The sequence below is a fragment of the Agelaius phoeniceus genome, chromosome 9, assembly GCF_051311805.1.
Source record: "Agelaius phoeniceus isolate bAgePho1 chromosome 9, bAgePho1.hap1, whole genome shotgun sequence".
NCBI lineage: Eukaryota > Metazoa > Chordata > Aves > Passeriformes > Icteridae > Agelaius > Agelaius phoeniceus.
Genome location: NC_135273.1, coordinates 8,252,415 through 8,273,281, shown reverse-complemented (window position 1 = coordinate 8,273,281; position 20,867 = coordinate 8,252,415). Strand labels below are relative to the sequence as shown.

At 39.9% G+C, this 20,867-nt stretch overlaps 1 protein-coding gene across 1 annotated transcript; it reads left to right on the top strand.

Moving 5' to 3' along the window:
• Positions 1–45: 45 nt before the first annotated feature.
• On the top strand, positions 46–20,807 carry TDRD1 (tudor domain containing 1). Its single transcript, XM_077183562.1, is given in 25 exon segments — positions 46–210; positions 5,070–5,195; positions 5,197–5,313; positions 5,405–5,448; positions 5,489–5,508; positions 5,851–5,918; positions 7,941–8,088; positions 8,493–8,598; positions 8,929–8,968; positions 9,072–9,120; positions 10,624–10,704; positions 11,023–11,199; positions 11,696–11,803; positions 12,307–12,477; positions 12,744–12,992; positions 14,409–14,531; positions 15,425–15,535; positions 15,709–15,879; positions 16,789–17,034; positions 17,556–17,672; positions 17,880–17,990; positions 18,247–18,414; positions 18,743–18,964; positions 19,139–19,185; positions 19,787–20,807. Coding segments are annotated over 25 exon segments (3,078 nt in total). The 3' UTR covers positions 19,880–20,807.
• The last annotated feature ends 60 nt before the right edge of the window (positions 20,808–20,867 follow it).

Sequence of the window (20,867 nt, the reverse complement as noted above, 5' to 3'; positions counted from 1 at the left end):
GGCGGCGGGGCCGGCCCTGCCCTGCGGGGGCCGCTGTGCCTCGGGATGGGCTGGGGGCGAACGGGCCATCGCGGCGGCCACCGCGACCAGCCGGTGACGCGGGACCCGTCTCGTCGCCTTCCCTCGCCCTCGTGCTGCTGCCGCGTTCCCACCCGCGCCGCCGAAAGCCCGCGATCCACTGACGGAGCTAGAAGCTGCCAGCGGTTGGATGTAGGACATCGTGCTGCGATGTTAGTGCGCTCGGCGCCAGGGGACATTTAGGGTGCACATTAGGAAGAATTCCTTCACAGGAAGGGCGATCAGACACCGGAACAGACACCCCAGGGAGGTGGTGGAGTCACCGTCCCTGAGGTGTTTGAGGAAAGCCCGGCCGTGGCACTCAGTGCTCTGGTGGTGTTGGGTCACGGGCGGGACTCGGTGATTTCAGAAGTGTTTTCCAACCTAATCGATTCTGTCATTTCACACAAGACAATTCCAGGCATGCGTCTATAAATTGTTTCCGTCTGGATGGGTTGTTTTTTTTTTTTTTTTTCTCTTCCTATTTAAACATGTGTTTCTGTTAACAAGGGATCTCATGTCAGACATCCCATGGCACTGTCTAAACCCACAGCCCTGAGCAGCTGCCTTGCAGGAGGGATTCTTCACCCCAGCAGTTTTCAGAGAGATGGTTACAAAGATGCCTCTCCTTTTTTCAAGATCCAATGCACAATTAATGACAAATAGAATCTTCTACCTTAAGTAAACAGCATCTCATTCTCTATAACCAACCCCTGCACATTATGTCAAAACCTTTTGCACCCACATACCATGCAAGAGTCAATCCAGTAATGTTAATAAACAGCTTCACTTAGCACCTGCTGGGACTTCATTCTGATTGGATTAAAAAAAAAAAAAAAAAGTGAAAATTTTGCTGGGCATCAAAAATCTGGACTGGATTTCAGTGCTGGGATCAGCAGTTTTTCAGTGGAACACAAAGCTTTTTGGAATCCAGAGCATGGCATAAATGCCATTTTATTTAATAAAAAATAAATTGAAAAAATACCTTAGCAGACAATCTGCTAAGTGAAAGCAGTTGTATTTGCTATACCAGCTCAGCTAAAATGAGCATTGGCACCTCTCCTTAAACATAACAATAGAAAAGCAAGTTAAAATTTCTGAATAATTCAGGTTGGAAGGGATCTCAGTAAATTACCTAGTCTAATCCCCTACTCATAGCAAGGCTAACTTTGATGTTAGATCAGACTGTTGCTTTATTTTGGCTAATTTATTTTTATATATGTATAAAAGTATACACATACCTACATGTATAAAAACATCACCTACCCAATGATGCAGTGATGATTTCTTCACTTGGTATCACAGATGACCTTCAAAGTAGAATGTGCTGCATAACTTCACTTACAAACATTAATTGAGAGAGTTATTTCAGAGCAAGTTCTTTTTCTCCATATTCTTTCTAGGCATTTGGAATTTCAGAGCTGCAACTGCAAATTTGGGGGTCCTAGAAAATTCTCCTTAAAACCTGTAGTTTAACCCAGCCAACAAGTAGGCCCCACAAAGCTGCTGGCTTACTCCCCTCTCCAGTTTCAGAATTGGAAGACTCAAACTTGTGGGTTGAGATAAAGACAGTTCAATGTGACAGAAAATAAAATAATAATCATGATAATATATACAAACCCAGTGATACACAATGCAATTTTTCACCACTTACTGACTGATGCCCAGACACTTCCCAAACTGTTCCCTGGTCAGCTATTCCTCAGTTTATGTACTGAGGATGATGCCATTTGGTATGGAATAATCTTTGGCCAGCTGGGATCAGCTGTCCCAGCTGCGTTTCCCCCCCTCTCCCACCCCAGCTTCTTGCTGGCAGGGCATGAGAAGCTGAAAGGTCCTTGACAATAGTGTAAACACTGTTTAGAAAAAACTAAAAACATTAGTGTGTTATCAACATTGTTCTAAATCCATCCTAAATCCAAAGCACAGCTCTGTACCAGCTCCTAGGAAGAAAATTAACTCTATCCCAGCCGAAACCAGGACAAAACATTTTAACTGATCCTTTAAAAGAACAGTGGAATTGTAGAAAAAAATCAATTTGTATTGGGCTTGGAATAACCTTTCAGTGCTGTAATAACTATAAATCTTTCAGTGTCCATTATTCTGGGAGACCTAATACTGCTTCAGGTAAGTAAGCAATGTCCTAGCCATCACCTCTAAGCACCAAAGGAGTCAGTCATATATCTTTAAAAACATTAATTTGAAAGCACAAATGGAAGTAGGTTGCAGAGAACACTCATGCCCTCAACTTTAACCTCCAAATAACACTTTAAAGGCAAATGTCTAGCCCTTGATTTGCTTAAATTATACTGTGCATTCCATCTCTCTAAAAATACATAAAAAATCAGGTGTGGAACAGAAATAAGTAAAAATTGTCTTTTTTCAGAAAGCGGTGCCATGCAACGCTCACTTGCTAATTGCCATGCAGCACAAGTCTAAGCTTTGCTTTCAGAAAGGGTTCTTTGCCACCACTGCTGCTGTTCTGCAGCTGAGCTGCAAAGTTCATACTGCTGCTCTGTAACACAGTCACTTCAGTGCCCAAATGCTTCTTTTCTTATTTGGTTTTCAAGTTGTTTAAAGACAGAGACATCAGTATACTCTGGCCCTAGTCTTTTTAAGATTTGTGCTTTTACTTTGCTGTACACTTTGTCTGCAGTCCCACTGATGTTACCTGTGTGTGTTTAGTGTGTTCCAACAGACCTGGCAAAATTTAATCTGATTTTTGCCTTTTACTCTGGGCATTTTTTAGAGAAGGATTAAAATCAGGTTAAGAAAATAGAGCCTGGTTAGTGCAGTTCTTCCTTAAAGGCAGAAGAAAAGGACTTTTTTGTACTCAGCTGGACTCCCCATAGCTCTAGTCCCAGAACTGATGTTGAGAGTTCTGACTCTTATAATACCTGTGCTTAAGCCACATTTTCATGTGAAGAGTATATCCCCAGGAGGTGGCCACAGATACTTAGGGAATGATAGTGACAGGTCACAGAGTCCTTCCCCAAACCACTTTTACATGATGTTAAACAAAATGAATTACTGGACCTCCTAATTAGCCAGCCATAGCTCTTATTTGGCATGTACAAATGCTGAGGAAAACAATTCCTGAGTGAGAGAACTTGCCATCTGAAAGACAGGCAGTCCTACACAACAGACTTGTCTGCTGCAGACAAGCTCTGCATTGCAGAGGCAGAAGCAGAATTTGGCCCACATATTCAAAAGGTTGTAGTTCTGGCTTTTGGCTTATGCTTTATTATATAAGAAAAAGGAAAGGAAATGTTCATCTGATTGCTCATGTTTTAGATGACATTTGTTAATTATCCAGAGTATTTCTATAGCTTTGCCCTCTGAAAGGGCTTACAAAGCTATTTTTTCTCCTTCAGCTAAAGTGTTAGCAACTCCACTTTAAGGGAGAACAATGAGGTGGCTCAAACAGCAGATGTGCTGAGTGATACCCCACACTCCTCTGAGACCACTGGTGTCAAAGGACCAAAGGAGTAAAATGTTTCACATAAGAATAAACAGCCATTGCAATAATCTCCCCAAAGAAATGGTGGATTCCCAATGCTGGACAATTTTAAGATTCAGCTGGACAGGGTGCTGGATCATCTTGTCTAGATGTTTTAAGCTATAAAGAAAGCCTAATTTTTTTTTTGAGAGAGAGTTTTGAATGACAGAGAAGTATTTCTTAGTGCCTACCTGGTATTAGTTCTTCCTAGGCATGAGGATTACTGGGCTAATCTTGGGGACAGAGGAACAAGAGGCAAGGAGATGATGAAGGCTGTGTGACCATGATCACCCTGTCTCCCCACAATCTCCCACATAAAGGTGTGTGCCTACTCTGATATGCAATACTGAACAATTTGCCATGTGGGTTTCTTGAAATCCCACCAATTCCTACCTAGTTTTCCTTCTTGTTGTAAGGGCAGCCTCTGATCCACTCAGCTTTGCTCAGGCTGGAGGTTCATGTGAGCCAGGAAGAGTCTTCACTCTGACTTTATTAGGTGGTATCTTAACCACTGAGAGAAAAACTCAGCAGCCCTCAGATGTGTTGTTCACTTTTGAGAATGCTTAGTTTGGCAGACAGGATCCTAGACTTAAATACAGATAATTTAGACTGAAACACTGTCACAGCCAGATGCCAAATGACTTAAGGCAAAATAGCTATGCTTCAGCTACTTCTCTGTGAACAGAGATAATTATTCCCTGCTGTACAGAACATGTAACAATAAAATCCATCACTGATTTTATACACGTTAATAATAAGTACAACAATGTAGGCACTAAAATAGATCAGATTAATTTATTTTTTGGTGAAAGCTTAATTGCACAGCACTGAGAACACCTGAGATCATGTCTGAGTAGTAGCATAAAACTGCAGCAGTCTTGAGGATGAAGTATATTTTCCCATGAAGATGGGAGACAAAAGTTGAAGAAAAGGGGAAAACACCTTGTATAGAAAAGAAAGAGGAAAAAGGACAAAGGGAAATGAGAATAGGTTAGAAATGGGAAATGAAGTGATTTATGTTCTTGGCTGCAGGGCGAAATTCAAATACTTTAAAATACAAATGCATCAATTTTATGTATCAAATTTCAGCTTTTTGCATAGCTCTCCCAGCCATTTTCTGAATTTGTATCAAATAAATTGGGGTTACTGGTTCAACCATGAGTAATTCACAAAGATGCTCAGAGGCCTGGAGCACCTCTGCTATGAGGTCAGGCTGGGAACTGGGGCTGTTCATCCTGGAGGAGTCTCGGGGGAGACCTCAGAGCACCTTCCAGAACCTAAAGGTACAAGAGAGCTGAAGAGGGACTTTTTACAAGGGCACTTAGTGACTGCACATGGGGGAATGGCTTCAAACTGAGAGAGGATAGGTTTACATTAGATGTTGGGAAGAAATCCTTCGCTGTGCGGGTAGTGAGGCCCTGACACAAGATTACCTAGAGAAGGTGTGGATGCCCCATGCCCCATCCCTGGAAGTGTTCAAGGCCAGGTCAGGGCTTGGAATAACCCGGTCCAGTACAAGGCACCGCAGGCCGCCCCTCCCCGGCCGCGATGGCGGCACCGCGGGCGGCCGGGCAGCAGCACAGGCCCCGCTCCGCCCCTGGGCACCGGGGTCCCACCTGGGCGGGGCGGAATGAGCGGCTCGGGCCCGCCGGGACCGCCTGCAGACGTCGCTGGCCTGCGGGGGCCGCTGCTTCTCATCTTCCCGCTGGCGGTCCTCGAGTGAGCGCCCGGCCCTGCTTCCCGCGTGGGGCAGCGCCGTCGGGCGAGGCGGCGGCCCAGGGGTGAGCGCTATTCCGAGGGGCGGCAGGGGCCGGGGGCGGCCCGGGGTGAGCGCTGCTTTCGGGGGAGAGAGGGGCAGGGGCGGCCCGGGGTGAGCGCTGCTCCGAGGGGCGGCAGGGGCGGCCCGGGATGAGCGCTCCTCTGGGGAGAGAGAGGGGCAGGGGCGGCCCGGGGTGAGCGCTGCTCCGAGGGGCGGCAGGGGCGGCCTGGGGTGAGCGCTCCTCTGGGGAGAGAGAGGGGCAGGGGCGGCCCGGGGTGAGCGCTGCTTTCGGGGGAGAGAGGGGCAGGGGGTGGGAGCTTCGCTTTCCCCCGGGAAAGGAGCCGGGGGCGGCCCGGGGTGAGCGCTTTGCTGAGGGGAGAGAGGGCCGCAGGTGGCGGGGCTGGCTGCGAGCTTGGGTGCAGGCCGTAGGACGGGGCTGTCTAATTTTATTATGATTACTTAAAATCGGTTAATTTTAATCACTTAAAAATCACTTTAGAATCACTTAATTTTAATAGCACTTATTTAATTGCAGTTGTTGAAAGCACTTTTCTGGTGGAGTTGGTGTGCAGTGTCACTTAGACTACTGTGCTTTATTCGCAGGTTCGTTTTAGTTTGTTTTTGCCTATGCTTTTAATTTAAAACAATTATAGTGCATCTTAGCATTAGGAAAGCAGGTGCCGAAAATGCATTTCGGCAGAGCCCAGGGCTTTGCTTCCCCTCAGCAGCCGCTGTTGGGGCAGTGGTTCCCCTCAGGGCATGAGGAACCCAGGAGTGCAGCCCGTGCTTTTTTATTACTACAAACTTTTTTAACAAAAGTACAGAGAGGTCTCTTCCAGAGACACAGTGAGCTTCACATGCAGGTGTTGATGGCTGCTCCTATTTGTCAGTGTGTTCCTCTTCTAAAGGAGTTTTCTTCATTTAATCTGCAGTATTCATTGTTGAGTTCTTTAGCGCAGAAAATGGTTTGCTGTGCAAACAAAAGAAATAGATGGTAGAGAATTATCCTTCCAAAATGAATGCTTAAATAAATCTTCAGAATATGACCCAAAAATACTTTAATTTGTGTGCCTGCCTGAATTAATCTTTAAATCCATGCTTTTGCAGTTACCTGGCCCACAGCCACCTTTGGTCATACTCTAATGTCAACCTTTACGTGATGCCAGAACCACATAATCTTCAACATAACAAAGTTGCAGATGCAGATTTAAGCAACAGGGTCACAGGTACAAACTTACTGTTGAAAAACTTTCAGTTTTGAGGCTGAGTTTCTGAAATATTTAACAAAATCCAATATTTTGTAAGCAAACAATACAGGGTACTTTTGACAAATGTAGAAACAGTACAGAAAGTTTTAACAACAGCACAAGTGCAGTAAGAGAGACTTTGTCCTAAGCTTGACAGAGGTATCTTGACTTTATTCTTCTGTGGTTGTGTATATGCTTTATTATTGATACACATCATCAGTATGAGTATGGCTTGTAAATATAACTCCTAATTATCCAAACTTGTGCCTGCTGAAATGCCTCAGAATCTAAAAAACCCACCAGGATAATTGAAGTGTTAGAGAATTTGGACCAATATATGGGAGTTGCAGTTCCTTCAGCAATTCTTCTTGCCTCTTAAGTACCTTGCTACTGTCTGATCCATGTTCTCTTACTCCAAGTTGGGGAGAGGGAAAGGCTTCATTTTGGGCCATCTGAACTAGCTTTATGTGCAAACATATTGGGTCTGGAGAGTTCATGAAATTTGATTTTGTGTTAGGCAAGAGTTTTAGTTCAGGCAGAGTTTACAAGATTTACTTGCTTCCAGGTGGGAAAAAAGGCCATGAAAGCTTTATATTGTCTCAGTGGAGACCTTGGACAGGCCTGCCAGACTGGAACAAGATTTGAGTGGTATATGTAGCCTAGACCAGAAACAAATTCTTTGTAGGTGGATGAGTTGCCCACTTACCAAAACAGAGTTCCTGCTATATTGATATGCAGGCTTAGCTGAATATCTTCTAAGAGTTGTTTGGTAAAGAAAAACCTCACAGGAAAGACCACAAGGTTTATAAGGCACTCACTGGAAAGTCAGAGTATCTTGTTTCAGAGTGTTTTGTTTCTCAGTATTGAGTGATAAGCACAGAAGGTGAAAGTGTTGTTTTAATAATACCACTGATTGCATGATTGAGTAAATGTGGTATCAGAATGAAAACAAGTGACTTCCAGAGTGTGTCAAGGTCCAAGCATCTCCATTCCCTCAAATGGGCTGGCAGAATAGTAGGAGTAGCCAAGGGCCTTGTTTCTTCCTGCAAATATTCCATAACATAGGCATGTGTTAGTGTTGTTAATCAGATCCCTTTGCAAATACTTCTGCTTCTAGGAAGTTCTATGGAAGACAAAACTGGTAGAGAGAACTGCATAGCTGCAGCTGATAAAGAAAATACTGTGAGTTATTTCACTTTATAGTTGCCCCAAGTATTCTGAGCATTTCTAGGTAGCAGGAGTTATCAGCATGTATTTCTCTTCCTAGAACTTAAAAGTTTTGTCTCCTTTTGTTGTTATGTTTTTGTATATTAGAATATTTCTACCCTAATGGGCAGGCTTTTTCCAGTAAGAATGACTTGAGGTTTTTCTTCCACAGGTGTCACATTCTAATTGGATTAATGGGAAGCCAAAGAAATTGCAATGTTCCTCTAAGAGTGCTTTTTCTATTTGCTATGATAAGAGTTTCTTGAGTTTGTTAGTACCACCCCCTAAAGGGGGCACTTGCCATCGTTGTGGTCTGTTTGGTAAGTGCCTGCTGTCCTGTGACATACAGTACATGTATCAGTGCAACCAGACCAGGTTTGCTCAATATGTCTTTAAATGGATGAATATTTTTAACTCTCAGACACAAGTATATTCTATTCAGAACATAGTTGGAGTAACAGAACTGACAAGCAGAAGAGAGCATTTCTTTATCAAAAGTGGTGGGTTTTTTTCCCTTAAATGTAGAAGGAATTTGGCAGCAATCTCTGATAGCTGTATATCAACACAAATACCTATTTGTATGTGCTTAGAATTGCAGGGGAGTTGTTTTGTAGAGCAGTTATTTAAAAAGTTGTTCTTCCTTCCAGTACATGTTTTGCTCAGACTTCTCTTGTCTTTTTTTTTTGGTTTTTTTTTTTTTTTTTTTTTTGTTTGTTTGTTTTAGGAAAGCTCAGATGCTCACAGTGTCTGCAAACATACTATTGCTCTGCAGACTGTCAGAAAAAAGACTGGCCAGCACACAGAGTAGTTTGTGATCCCCTTAAACAGAAGTAAGTTTGTAAAAGTTCTGCCAAATAATCTTCACAGAAAGACAATCTCTCCCACTACAACATAAATGACCATGGGAAGGCACTAGTACAGTAAAATATGAGTAAAATATGTTGCTTATTCTTAAGCTAGTACTGCATTATCTTATGCCTGTCATTATTACATATTACCAGATTTGTAATTCTAATGCATTTTAGTGGATGAGGAATAAAGGTTGGCAAAAATCACATACTATGAACACAGCTTTTTATCTATTTGCAAGTAGATTGTATTATTAATGCTACTTGTCAGTCTTTGGTTCTTCAAACTGACATATTTTTCTTTGATTACAGTTTAAGTCATAGCAAAACCAAGACAGGAGTTTATCTTAAGGTATGTCATACAGTTTTGACTATGTCTTGACTGGATCTGCTGTGCTCATATGATCTCAGCTCAAAGGAAGGCACTGTTCACTAACTGGTGTGATATATTGCAGGAGGAAGTGAGGTTGAGTTTTGCTGTAGATGTTGTACTTCCAGATTCTGGTGAGTGCTGGGTTGTGTGGGTAAAATAACTCACCATAATTAAGGCTTTTATGTTCACACCCCTCCCTAACACGTGTGAAAGATAACACCTGTTTTTTTTCTTTTGCTCTCCTCCCTCTTGCTGCTTTCCCAACCTCTCCCTTGACTTCTTTTTTTTTTTTCAATTCTACTTTTTCACCTTTCCATAAAATGTCAGTGCCTGAAATACCTTGCTAAGCTTAATAACCTTAAATTTTAGTAAGGTTACTTTTCCAATAGAATTGTATTAACTTCAGTGTGTTCTGGATAATCTTGTTTATTTTTCTGTTTTAATAGATGCATGAAAATTTGGTACTATTTTGTTTCTTTCTCATACATTTTAACTCTTTAAAAATTAGTGTCAATTTCTAGTTTCATGTAGGATTTTACCAGCTTTCATTATATTTCATACATGCTCACTAAGTATTCCAAAGAAAGAACAATCATTGGATATTGCTGTATCCAGTTGGAGAACTCTATAAGCATGTTTATATTTCTAACTTAGCAAGCTTCAGTGAGAGCCAAGCCAAGCACAAGAGCTTTGAGGAGTCAGAATGCAGATTTTCAGTTGAGCTGGGTTTGGCTGTCAAAGCAGATCAGTACATGCAAGGTGTACCTTTTGTCACCTTTTGTGGAAGACTGTTGTTTACATTTTCCTCTGGCTGCAGACAGAACGATGGAGTGCCAAGACCACATTCATTTAATTGATCTGCAGCCCACAGAAACATGCAGGGATGTGGTGGTTGATGCTCCTAGCTTGCTAAACTTGCCCATGTGCAGGAAGCTTATCTCCATGTAATACTGTGCAGTCTCTCAAAGGATGGTTCACTTTAGTCCCCTGGAAATTCAACTGATTAAGGATTGTGCTGGGCATAGTTCACATTTGGTTGCTTCACAGCACACTAGTGGTGAAGTGATGTGTAACCTGCTAACCTTTTGGAGAGAAGATTACATAAATGTCACTGCATTCTTGAAATGTCCCATGCATTTATTCCAGACTTTATAAGCAGCTGAAACACCTGTATTGAGGTTTTAATTTGAAAATAATGGTATTGAAAGTTTGGAATGCTGCTTCATGCATTCAGCTGAGAAACCAAGATTTACAAAGACATCTTGACTAAATCATTACATACCCATTGTTGTAAATAATGAAGTAAGTTATGAATCCTCGTGTCTAAAAAGCAATAATCAGTTTTTCAGCTCACAGTCTTTAGTGACTGCAAGTAAATGTTGGTTATTACTGCTTCTCTCATTTTATGAAGTCAGACAGTCTTGGAGCTGTGAATGTGCTCAGAAAACTCAAGTAGTTGAGCTACTCTGAAATTACCTTTGTTTTGCATTTTAAACATTAAGTGCTGAACAAATAAGTAGAACATGCTCACCTTGTGATAGGAATATAGATCTGGCTCAGAGGATGGTTCTGAAGGGAAACTAGCTGATGGCTATTTTGTGTGATAAATCATTTATTCTTGATCTATATTTTAGAAGACTGCCTAAATAAAGTTCCCTTAGAAATGAAGTCTCATTTAACTTCAGGAAGTGATGCCAAAGTAGACTCTCCAAGAGGTAAGCAAGCAAACCAAACTAAACTTGGGAATTTTAGCTCCTCCTGTACTGCATGATGTTCTAGCTGCTCACTAGCATCACCTCAAAGTTAAAAATGTTGGCTAATGGAGCTTCAGGTCACTGCTGACATTAGCTCATAGACATTTTAATAGTATAAAACATTTGTATAGTGGTTATTATGTGAGCATTAATTTCATAATATGACAGGAGCCTTCCAAGTCCAAAGCATCAATAAAAATAATAAACTATATCAGTATGTTTATATTTTCAAAGTCAGGTAGCTTTTGATTGGCAACCTTTTTTCTTTTTTACGTGCAGTATCAGAAAACCATTCAAAGGGAGGTGAAAAAAAAATACCTGAAGATGAAGACTCTTCTCACCGTGTTAATTCAATTACCAAGTTTGTCTCTTTAAGTATTGGAGAAGAATTTTCTGGTGTGGTTTCTCACATTCAAAGTCCAGACACCTTTTTTTGTCAGCGGATGCAAAGTGCCCGTAAGTGATGGGTTGGAAGTGGGGTGTAGAATGCCTGGTATGGCATTTTTCTCTTTGGTAGGGAGTGGCTGGAAGAAGGTGAATTTTTCTTCTGTGTCCATGTGCAGCCTTTTAATTCTGGGTGACCTGTACTCTGTCCTTTGGGAAGAAGTGGCCTACCTCCTCATCTGCCTGTTGTTGGAAGAGCTGTCTTCCTTGGTTTCTTCTTGGCATGCCTCCACTAGCTTGCTTTTAATTTGCACTGGCTTCAGCTTTGTCCCTTTGCTGAAAAATCCATCCCTGGTTTTCCCTGTCTGTTCACTGCTGCTGTGATTCCTCAGACACACATGAGGACTCTCTTGGATGTTAATGATTGAAGAGCCCTACTCTGATCAATGTTAAACATTTGAAATTATCTCCATTAGACTATAAGATGTTCTTCCAGGCTTTGAGCTTAATTATTCTGTAATAATTGCAAGACAGGCTATGTTCCAAAACCTGTGTATTTTAACATCAGGTCAACTTGCTGAGCTTGAAGCATCCCTTAATGAATACTGTGGCAAAATTCCCAGTACTCCATCTTTCCGTCCTGCTGCTGGCAATGTGTGCTGTGCCCAGTTCACAGGTAAAAATGGACTGAAAATACTAAGTTATGTCGCTTAAATTTCTTACCCAAAAGATACATTTTGTAATTATGTTTAGAAATGTTTTATATAGAGTTTATTTATCTCTGATTTTTAGCTGTGGGTAATGCTAGGTAGTGATTTGAAAAATTGTATCTGTAAAGTACCAATTTTAAAATGTCCCTTTATTGAGAAAACTCTTAACATTGGATTCAGATTATTTAGAATAGCTTATTAAGAGATCATGGAAAGTTTGTGGGTTTTTATGTTGTTAAGTACTGTTTCCCCACGACTGGAAATAAGTATATCTTTGAAATTTCAATCCCCAAAAGAAGCACAGAAGAAATGGGATTATATGGAATGCTGCTGCTCTGTCCTTCTCGAAATACTACTGTAGCCAACACCTGGTAGTCCTGAGCTGTACTGAGATGGATGTATTTTTATATTGGTCTGTCAAAAACCAAATCATTCTGCTCTCAGATATTACATCTCTCTTCCTTTCTAGAAGACAACCTTTGGTATCGTGCTGCTGTTACAGCTTATGCTTCTGAAGACACTGTTTTGGTGGACTATATGGATTATGGTAATTCTGACTCTCTTCCACTGACCAGACTTCGTCCTATAATTCCAAGCTTGATGGACTTGCCAGCTCAAGCCATAAGATGTAGCCTGGCAGGTATGAAGTAAATGATTAGCAGTTTCAAACTAGACAGGGGGAGAACAAGTGCTATTACATAACTACCACACCTGTAGTATCTCACATTGAAACATGGGGAAGGATGGAGGTGATGGTAGGCATTATTTCCAGAATTCTTAACTGTCATGGCATATCTCCAAAATGTGACAGATATTTCAGAATGTACTTGCAGTTGCTGTACCTGTCCACACATTGGTGAGAGTTGGACTGACCTCAGAACCTTTCCACATTATGTGACTTTTTAGGTGTAAACCCACCCTTCGGAGCATGGACCTCCGAAGGTACTTGCTACATGAAAAGACTGGTGAAAGACAAAGTGTTGACAGTAAAAGTAGTGGATAAAGAGAGTTCTAAATCCGTGGTGGAGCTTACAGATGCCTCAGGTACTCCAGTAATAAATGTATCAAGCCTTCTCCTTGAGGAAGGCTTTGCAGCTGAGGAGCTGAGCATGGCCTTACCAGCAGCCAGAGGGAGTGATGTTGAGCAAGCCAAGGGTGAGTATGAACATGTCTTGCTGCCCTGGCATTGTTCACCTCTTCTAGAGTGGGTACAGAGAATGCAAGCTCTTATCTCTGAGAGCTTTTCAGCCTGGCTCATCAAGTCCAGCCCTCACAAGTCCAAAGTTTATCCATAGCAACTTAACTGTAAAGAATTGTGTATCTGTGTGTGTGTCCAAGTGTGCACTCTTAACAAAGTTGTTATTGCCTGCTTTTGGAAGTTGGTACTTTACTCTTGTTAGAAGTCTTGCAATTTCCAGTTGAAGTAGGTTATGGCTGGTTATTACCTAGTTATTCCTACATCCTTATCCATTAGTGCAAATAATGTTTGCTCTATTGTCATCTTCATTGTCCTATATTTTACACATAGACCACATACTTAGTCCTTGAAAATTTGACTGTAGTAGCTTATAAAGCTTCAAGTTTATGCTTAAATTGCCTTGTTTGAATTTAGTGACCAAAGCTTCAATCCAAGAGATTTTTGCTAAAGTTACATTAAATTTCTTTGAAATCTTGGGGAAGATTCCTGGCTTCTCTCTTATGAAGCATGCTAAGTTCCTTTTTTTTCCCATCCTGTGTCTGGCAAACATATGTATTCTCTTCTGATCCATTGGTACTGAAAACTTTTTGTCAAGTCTCTGTTCAAATAATTTTGATCTTTCTCACTAGAGGCCTTGTAGCTAGGACACAATTATTCCTTGTCTTTGTTCAGAAGAGTAAGGAATCTTACAAAAAATTAGAATAAACAGTAACTTTCCTGGCTGTATCTAAACACATTTTGATCTGTGTCCCTCATCAAGGGCCTGTTTTGTACTTCCTTGGTTTATTGGTTACCTCTCACCTTTTTGTCATTTCCATCACTGAGCCAGAGCTGTTGAATGCAGATTTTAAACAGAGTGTGTTCTCCAGTGCCATGATTTAGTGTTCCCATGATGTATTCTACGACTTGTGTGAAATAATAAGTTTCTTTCAGGTACCTGAGTATAATATTCACTGCAAACTTCTGCCACCAGTCTTTCTAGTAGTCTTTTTTGCTCTTCCTCCTCAGATTGTTTCCAGTAGTCTTGGTGATGGATGTTTCCCTTTTCTATGCTCCCTACCCTGTTTCCAGGAACCAAAGTTCCCCAGTGCCCCTCTTGCCCAGGCTGTTGCCTGCTAGCCTTTACTTCTGTATGTAATTACTCTTCCCTGCTATCTATGGCTTGCTCTTTTTGATAATGAAGAATTACATTAAAGAACTGGCATATTTCTCTTGGTTTTAGTCTGCAAAGAGGCTCTCACTGGTAATTAGTCTGTTGGACAGTTTATAACAAGAAATTCAAGGATGTGAATGAGCATTTGGGATGGGGTTTTTTTCCCTGTAAAAGTTACTTTAATTTCTTTTCATTCTGTGCTTTTTTCTGTCCTCTCTAGAGGACACAACAAACAAAAGAATGTGCAAGTGGATTAAATTAACTCTTAACCAAACACTCAGTGTCATAGTGTGTACAGTGTACAATCCTGGAGAATTCTACTGTCAGATTTCAAACAGCCATGGTAAGTTTATTCAGCTTAATTCTTTCTGGTAGTTTCTTTGCTTCCTAGTTTGTTATTTATTATAGGTCTAATGAACTACTGTGTCAAGTAAGCTTACAGCACAAAGCTCTGAGGTTTAAATCTAAGAATACAAATGGAGTGACCAAGAAATTGGATCGTGATATTGAAATCTGAAAATGTTGAAGATAAGCAGTAGAGGAAAGTGAAAGAGTTACCATAACCTAGCCAAAGGATAACTTAATTTTTTTTTCCACTGGAATAGTGGCCAGGCATGGAATAAGTTGTTGAGGAAGGTGATAGAGTCATTGTCTCTGGAAGTGTGCAAGAGGCATCTGGATGTGGTACTTGGGGTGACTGTGGTGCTGCTGGGTTGATGGTTGCACTAAATGATCTTGAAGGGTCTTTTTTACCCTTCATGATTTAGTGATTCTGGTAATAAAAGCAAGCAAGAGACAAGTTCCCTGTGCCAAGACAGTATTTACAGGAGCTCTTTTCTAGTATGCTCTCATAATTTATAAAAACTTTAAGACATATAATAATTGTAACAGAAAAATGAGAAAATGCAGCTATTGGGATGTTACTTCCTGTTGGATTAGTTAAAAAGTAATCTTGTTTCTCTATCAGAAGTCTGTATAAAGACTTCTGATAGTCATTGGCATTTTAAATGCTAGAAAAAGAATGTGACACAATTCAGTGGCTGAAGAGGGAGCTAAAGGCATTCAAACAAAAAATATGGGGCAGCTCTTAAAAAGTGAGGGGTGTTTGTTCCTTTGCTTATGTAGTCAAGGAGTACATTTGAAGATTTATGAGTAAACTGTAGAGTGAACAGCATTGATAAAGTTCAGGTCAGCTCATTTCATTGATCTCATCTTTGTTTTTTTTCTAATTTTCAGAGTTACTTGCTCTAAACTCACTTAACAAAACATTGTCTGAATACTGTCAGAAAACACCACCAGATGTTTTTGAGCCTGAGAATGGAGACCCTTGCTGTGCTTTTTACTCTGGCAAGTAACAGACTAAAATAGTTATGTGTTTATAGGGTGAACATGAAAAATCAGCTGACAGTTCACATTAGTAGAGGACAGCAGAGAATTGTATTTCTTTACTAACAAGTGAATGCTGGTAGACTTAGCAAATGTGTGAAGTAATTATTAATTTTTTTTAATCTTTAAATTAGAGGATGGTAACTGGTACCGTGCTGTGGTGCAAAATGTCACTTCAGATGGAAGTGTTCGAGTGAGCTTTGTGGACTATGGGAACACTGAGCACGTACCACGGGATAACATCCGACAGATCTCGTCCTCTTTCCTAAAACTCCCATTTCAAGCAATTAAATGCTGGCTCTCAGGTGAATCTTATTTTCTCTTACAAGAGCTCTTGCATTTAGAAACTTGCTGCTTTGGGGGAAGGAGGTGATGACAGGGAATGCTGTGCAGAACTCTGTTCTTTTGGGTTTCTTTGTTTGCTTTCTCTTCTCTGAGCAGTTCTCTGGAATGATCTGCATGGACTTTGCTTACTGCTTTACTGCTCAAAAGGGAGCTTGTTCAGTTTGCTTCAACTGTAATGCTTACTGCTTTTTGGTTGTTGCCTTCCTAGGAGTAAAAGTGCTTTTGTGCAACTTTATTTCTCAAAGCTTTTGCAGGCAATAGAGCTGATGTGTTTTAGTGAAGCTAGTTGGCCTTTCAGTTCTCTTTCATTTGACTCCTGAAGAGTTTGGCACTGTATTGCTGTTTCTCAGTGTTTTGCAAATTCCTTTTCCACAGCAATCAAAATTCTGCAGAACTTCTCTTTCTTTCTGGTGTAGCCTGCTTGGTTTAAAAATGAAAAACGTGGAAACAGGAAAAAGCTCAAAACCTCATTTTGTTCAAGTGTCTTGTGCTGTTCCCCTGCCCACCCACCCTTAAAACACTTAGGTTTTGTCTGCTCCTTTGATAAAAAGGCCTGATTATACTGATCCAAAACCAGTTTTAATAATGTTGTTTGTGCTCAGGCAAAGGATTTACTTGGCTGAATCATAAAATATAGAAGATAAAACTTGGGAGTCCTGAGAAAATGTGGACATTTAGATAAAAGGAGGAAGAGGGAGAGCAGTTAACAGGATGAAAGACAATGTGTTGCCCTAGGGTAGTAAAAGTAGTCTTGATATTTCAGGGTATGCTCTAAAGAAAATTTTTAAAGTATTTTTAAATGAAATTATAATGTTGAGGAAAGTCAATATTAATGAATGAAGATATTTTAGCAGTTTCTTACTTCCCAGGTATAAAGCCTGGAAACAGCAAGTGGAATCCAGAAGCTACAAGAAGATTTCATATGTACACTTCAGGCTTAGAGCTTCAAGCCACAGTAACTTCCCTTTCTGAGGATGGGGCAGGTGTAGTGCTTACTGATAATTCCACAGATTGTCCAACAATTATCAATGAGATACTAACTTCAGAAAAACTGGTTGTAAAGGAAGTTCTACAAGATAAAAATGACTTTCCAAACACATCTGTTGACCAGAAAGGTAATTAAAGGAATGTTAATTTTTAGATTTAACAAGAATTTTCAGTATTCCAGCCTTTAACTGTTATTTCCTTGTTTAACTACCATTAATATCAATGCATAGTTTTAGGTATATTGTCAGTTCTTACAGCTGAACACCAACTGCCCTGCAGGTGGCATTACAGACAAAAAAAGAAAGTTAAAAATCTGTGTGTCTTTAATGAATGTTGTTTGACTCTGTGGGAATCAGAGAATTAGAAGTTTTCTATGACTAAAACTTTTCTCATGTTTGCTTTTCAAGGTCTTCTTTTCTTTTTTCTGAGCTGTTTTTTACTTTAGCTACTTTTATATGCCAACAGTTTATGAACAGCAAAGTAAGCATTATTTATCTTGATTTAGATTTGTCTTCCTGAAGGGAAGGCAGGTAGTTGTGTCTGAAATTCAAAAAATTATTATAAATATCAAATAAAATAACACTTCCTTAAAATATATGTATGTTTGGAGGACAGTGGTAACACTGCATTTTTTTACCATTTCTGTTAGCAGCCTCACTTGGGCACTGGAAGTCAATTGAATTGGCTGTAGATGAAACCATGTCTGTCTGTGTAACTGAAGTTGTAAGCCCAGACTTGTTCTATGCTGTACCATTTCCAAATAAAGGTAAGAAAAAGTGTTCATTGTTCCTAATACCAGTAAGAAGTCACTGTTGCAAGCTAGTTAATAAAATTGTGTGTAGTGAACTGAACCATGTAGAAATGTATCTTGGACAGTAGGAAAGTATAAAAATGTCAAAGAGGGGAGCAGGGGCTTCAGTATGCTCTTCACTGTACCCAGATGTGGTTAGTGAATGTGGGGTTTTTCCTGTAGGTCAAAAGAAGCTCTTTAAGGAGCTGGTTTCACTGGAAGACTATTGTAGATCTTGCAACAAGCAGCCCTTCCAGCCAAAACTGGGTGAAGCCTGTTGTGCTCAGTTTTCAGGTGAGACAATCGTTTGTCCTTCCATTTCCTTGGCCAGTGTAAAACACAGCTTTCATTTTTGCTGTAGACAAAGGAAAAACACCAACTTGAAAGTGCTTATGGATCTCTTAATTGTGCTTCTTGTCAATTGGCCTCTAATATATCTACCACAGTATTTAAAAATTCTTTAAAAACTCTACAGTTTCTTGTTCTTGGGATAAACTGTGTTTCTAAGATGATTCTTCACACGTGACCATTCTTGTCCCAATCTTTTCAGGTAATGGCAATTGGTACAGAGCTGTTGTTCTGGAAGCTTCCCAGTCTGCAGTGAAAGTTCTGTATGGAGACTATGGCAACACAGAAACTTTACCCCTTTCAAAGGTGCTGCCAATCACTGATTCCTATTTAAAGCTGCCTTTTCAGACTATTACATGTTCACTTGCAGGTAAGAAAACCACCCCAAAATAAGCAAAAAAAACACACTCCAAAAACCTCTGACTAGTTTTCGTGAGCATTATCATTTTTTACCTGTTCTGGAAGTAGTGTTCATTCCTTAATACTGGTAAACAACATGACAATCTTCTGAAATAGTATATTGGTAAGCACAGTAAAAGCTGGTTTAGAAAGCATGGTTTTAGTTCATTATCTCTAGAATTTCAGCTATTTATATTAGGAAAATTTAGCATCATATTTTCCAAAGCATATATATATGATTCAAGTTATATCTTAAAGGAATTATTTATATAACAGACTTGATTTTCCTTTTTCCACAGGAATAGAGAAAGCTGAGTGGTCTCCATTAGTGCTTGACACGTTGAAAAAACTGTTATTGAAGCAACATGTCACAATTACAGTGAAAGGGATTAATGGAAATGTTAATTTAGTAACAGTGGAGAAGCACTTGGACAATGGTTATGTGAATGTAGCTGACAAACTGCTAAAGGAGGGTTTGGTCACATCCTGCAGTGCTGAAAACTCACACAGTGAACATCAAGGTACATACTTTGGCTTGATTACTTCAGTTTGCTTATTCTGAAGAGCTTGTAAGCGCATGGGGTGGCTAAATGACTTTTCCTTCTAAAAATCTTGGACAATGCCACATGTCACCTCTTAAATTAGGGAAGGAATGTGTATGTGTGTATTTTGCTCATTCACTCTGGTTTTTGTAGGTAATGAAGGTGAGATCAGCTGCTGCTGCAAAGAATTAAAAGTGCAAGTAAGATTTACTCCAAGCAATACTTACTTTTTTATGTTTCCAGAATTCAAAAGAAACCCTGTGTAGGAAGCAAATGGGAGTAGGGGGAATAATAGCTACTGAAACATGGGAGTTTAGTGAAATGTATCTTGACACTTGTTCTCAGGTTTTTTATATATGGTAATAATTAGAGCACCCTGAAGCTGAGGGAGGATGGTGTTTAGAGCACACAGACTTCATTAGGCTGTACTTTGCCCCACAGACAGCTCTTACTTCATTTTTCAAGTGTTTGAAGTCTCAGGAGTGGCCCTTTTCTCTGTTACCCAATTTAAGATGGTGATCTCAATCTTAATTTGAGTATTTAATCAATTTGGTTTGAGGAAGCTGCTTCAGGAAAAAAAACGGGGGGAGGGACATATACATGGACAAGGGGAAGTCAGCTACAGTTCTGTTGGCTTTTTCCCCTTCCAGAAGACTTTACAACAGAAAGGAACTAAATCTATTTATTGAATTAATATGGTATTTAGCTGAGTTTGTCCATTAGCATCTACCCTGATCTGTAATCAGCAATTAAAAAACTCCCAGAATTGTATATTTCTAACTCTTTCTGCTTATTCCACAGCTTGAAAAGCATAAACAAGTCCTACTCTTCCTTTTAAACAAGTTTGGGAATCCAGACGGATTCACTGATATGAAAAATCTGTTGAACCACTAAGTCTCTGACATGCACCATTTCATTTTTGTGTCCACCAAGTTGCTGCAGTTCCTTTTTTAGAAGATCAAGAGCATCAGCTTAAAAAATGAGGGTCACTTTGTAGAAACTGTGCTAAGTACCTGCATTTATCTGTATGCTTGGTTGTTACTGTGACACAAGTATGTAACTTGGAGGATTGCAAACCTGCAAGCTAAAATTTCTGTTCTGTTCTTGTTTTATGCCACCATGTGCTACTAAACATTTTGCTTGTATTTTCTTGTTGAATGCACAGAAGTTTATGGAATGGCCATTACACTGTGAGTCTGTTCTGCAGACTTGCATTTGGAATGATTGTAATTGTAAGGCTTGCTTAACTTTGGTACCATTTATATCACTTGAAAAACTCTGTATCTTCTTTAATTACTGATATTTCAGCCTAATTTCTGGTCTGAAGTTAGACCACCATTTTTCTTCATAACCTTGATTTCAGTATCATTAAAGGTTGCATGTTGTTTTGGACTGCATACAGATAGTTCTCTCTAAAATCAGTAAACACTTTAATGTGCACAGTTCTTTTTTTACACTTATGCTGTATAATATGCATCAGTGAGTGTTATTTTGAAGTGAATTGTATTGAAGCTGTTTTTTGTGTAGCTACATCATCAGGATTTCTACCCCATCAAGTTTTCACATCATAATAAAAAAGACCTAGTCTCAGCTATGACAAAAATACTGAATCAAATTGTTAAGAGATTATCAGTATTTTAGTATTAAGAGATTAGCAGTCATTTCTGACTAATTCAGGAATATCAGATTACTTTTTTGGAACACAATAGACATTTGCTGATTGAAACTGCAGGGTCAGCCTTTTTGTCCACTTACAACACATACTTCAAGTTTGGGCTTTTGCAGATTGGAAGAATCTTGAGATTAAAATTGTTGCAAAATATTTTCCTTTGACTTAATGTTTTATTACACTCAGATTGCCTCAGATTTTTTTTCCTGCCTC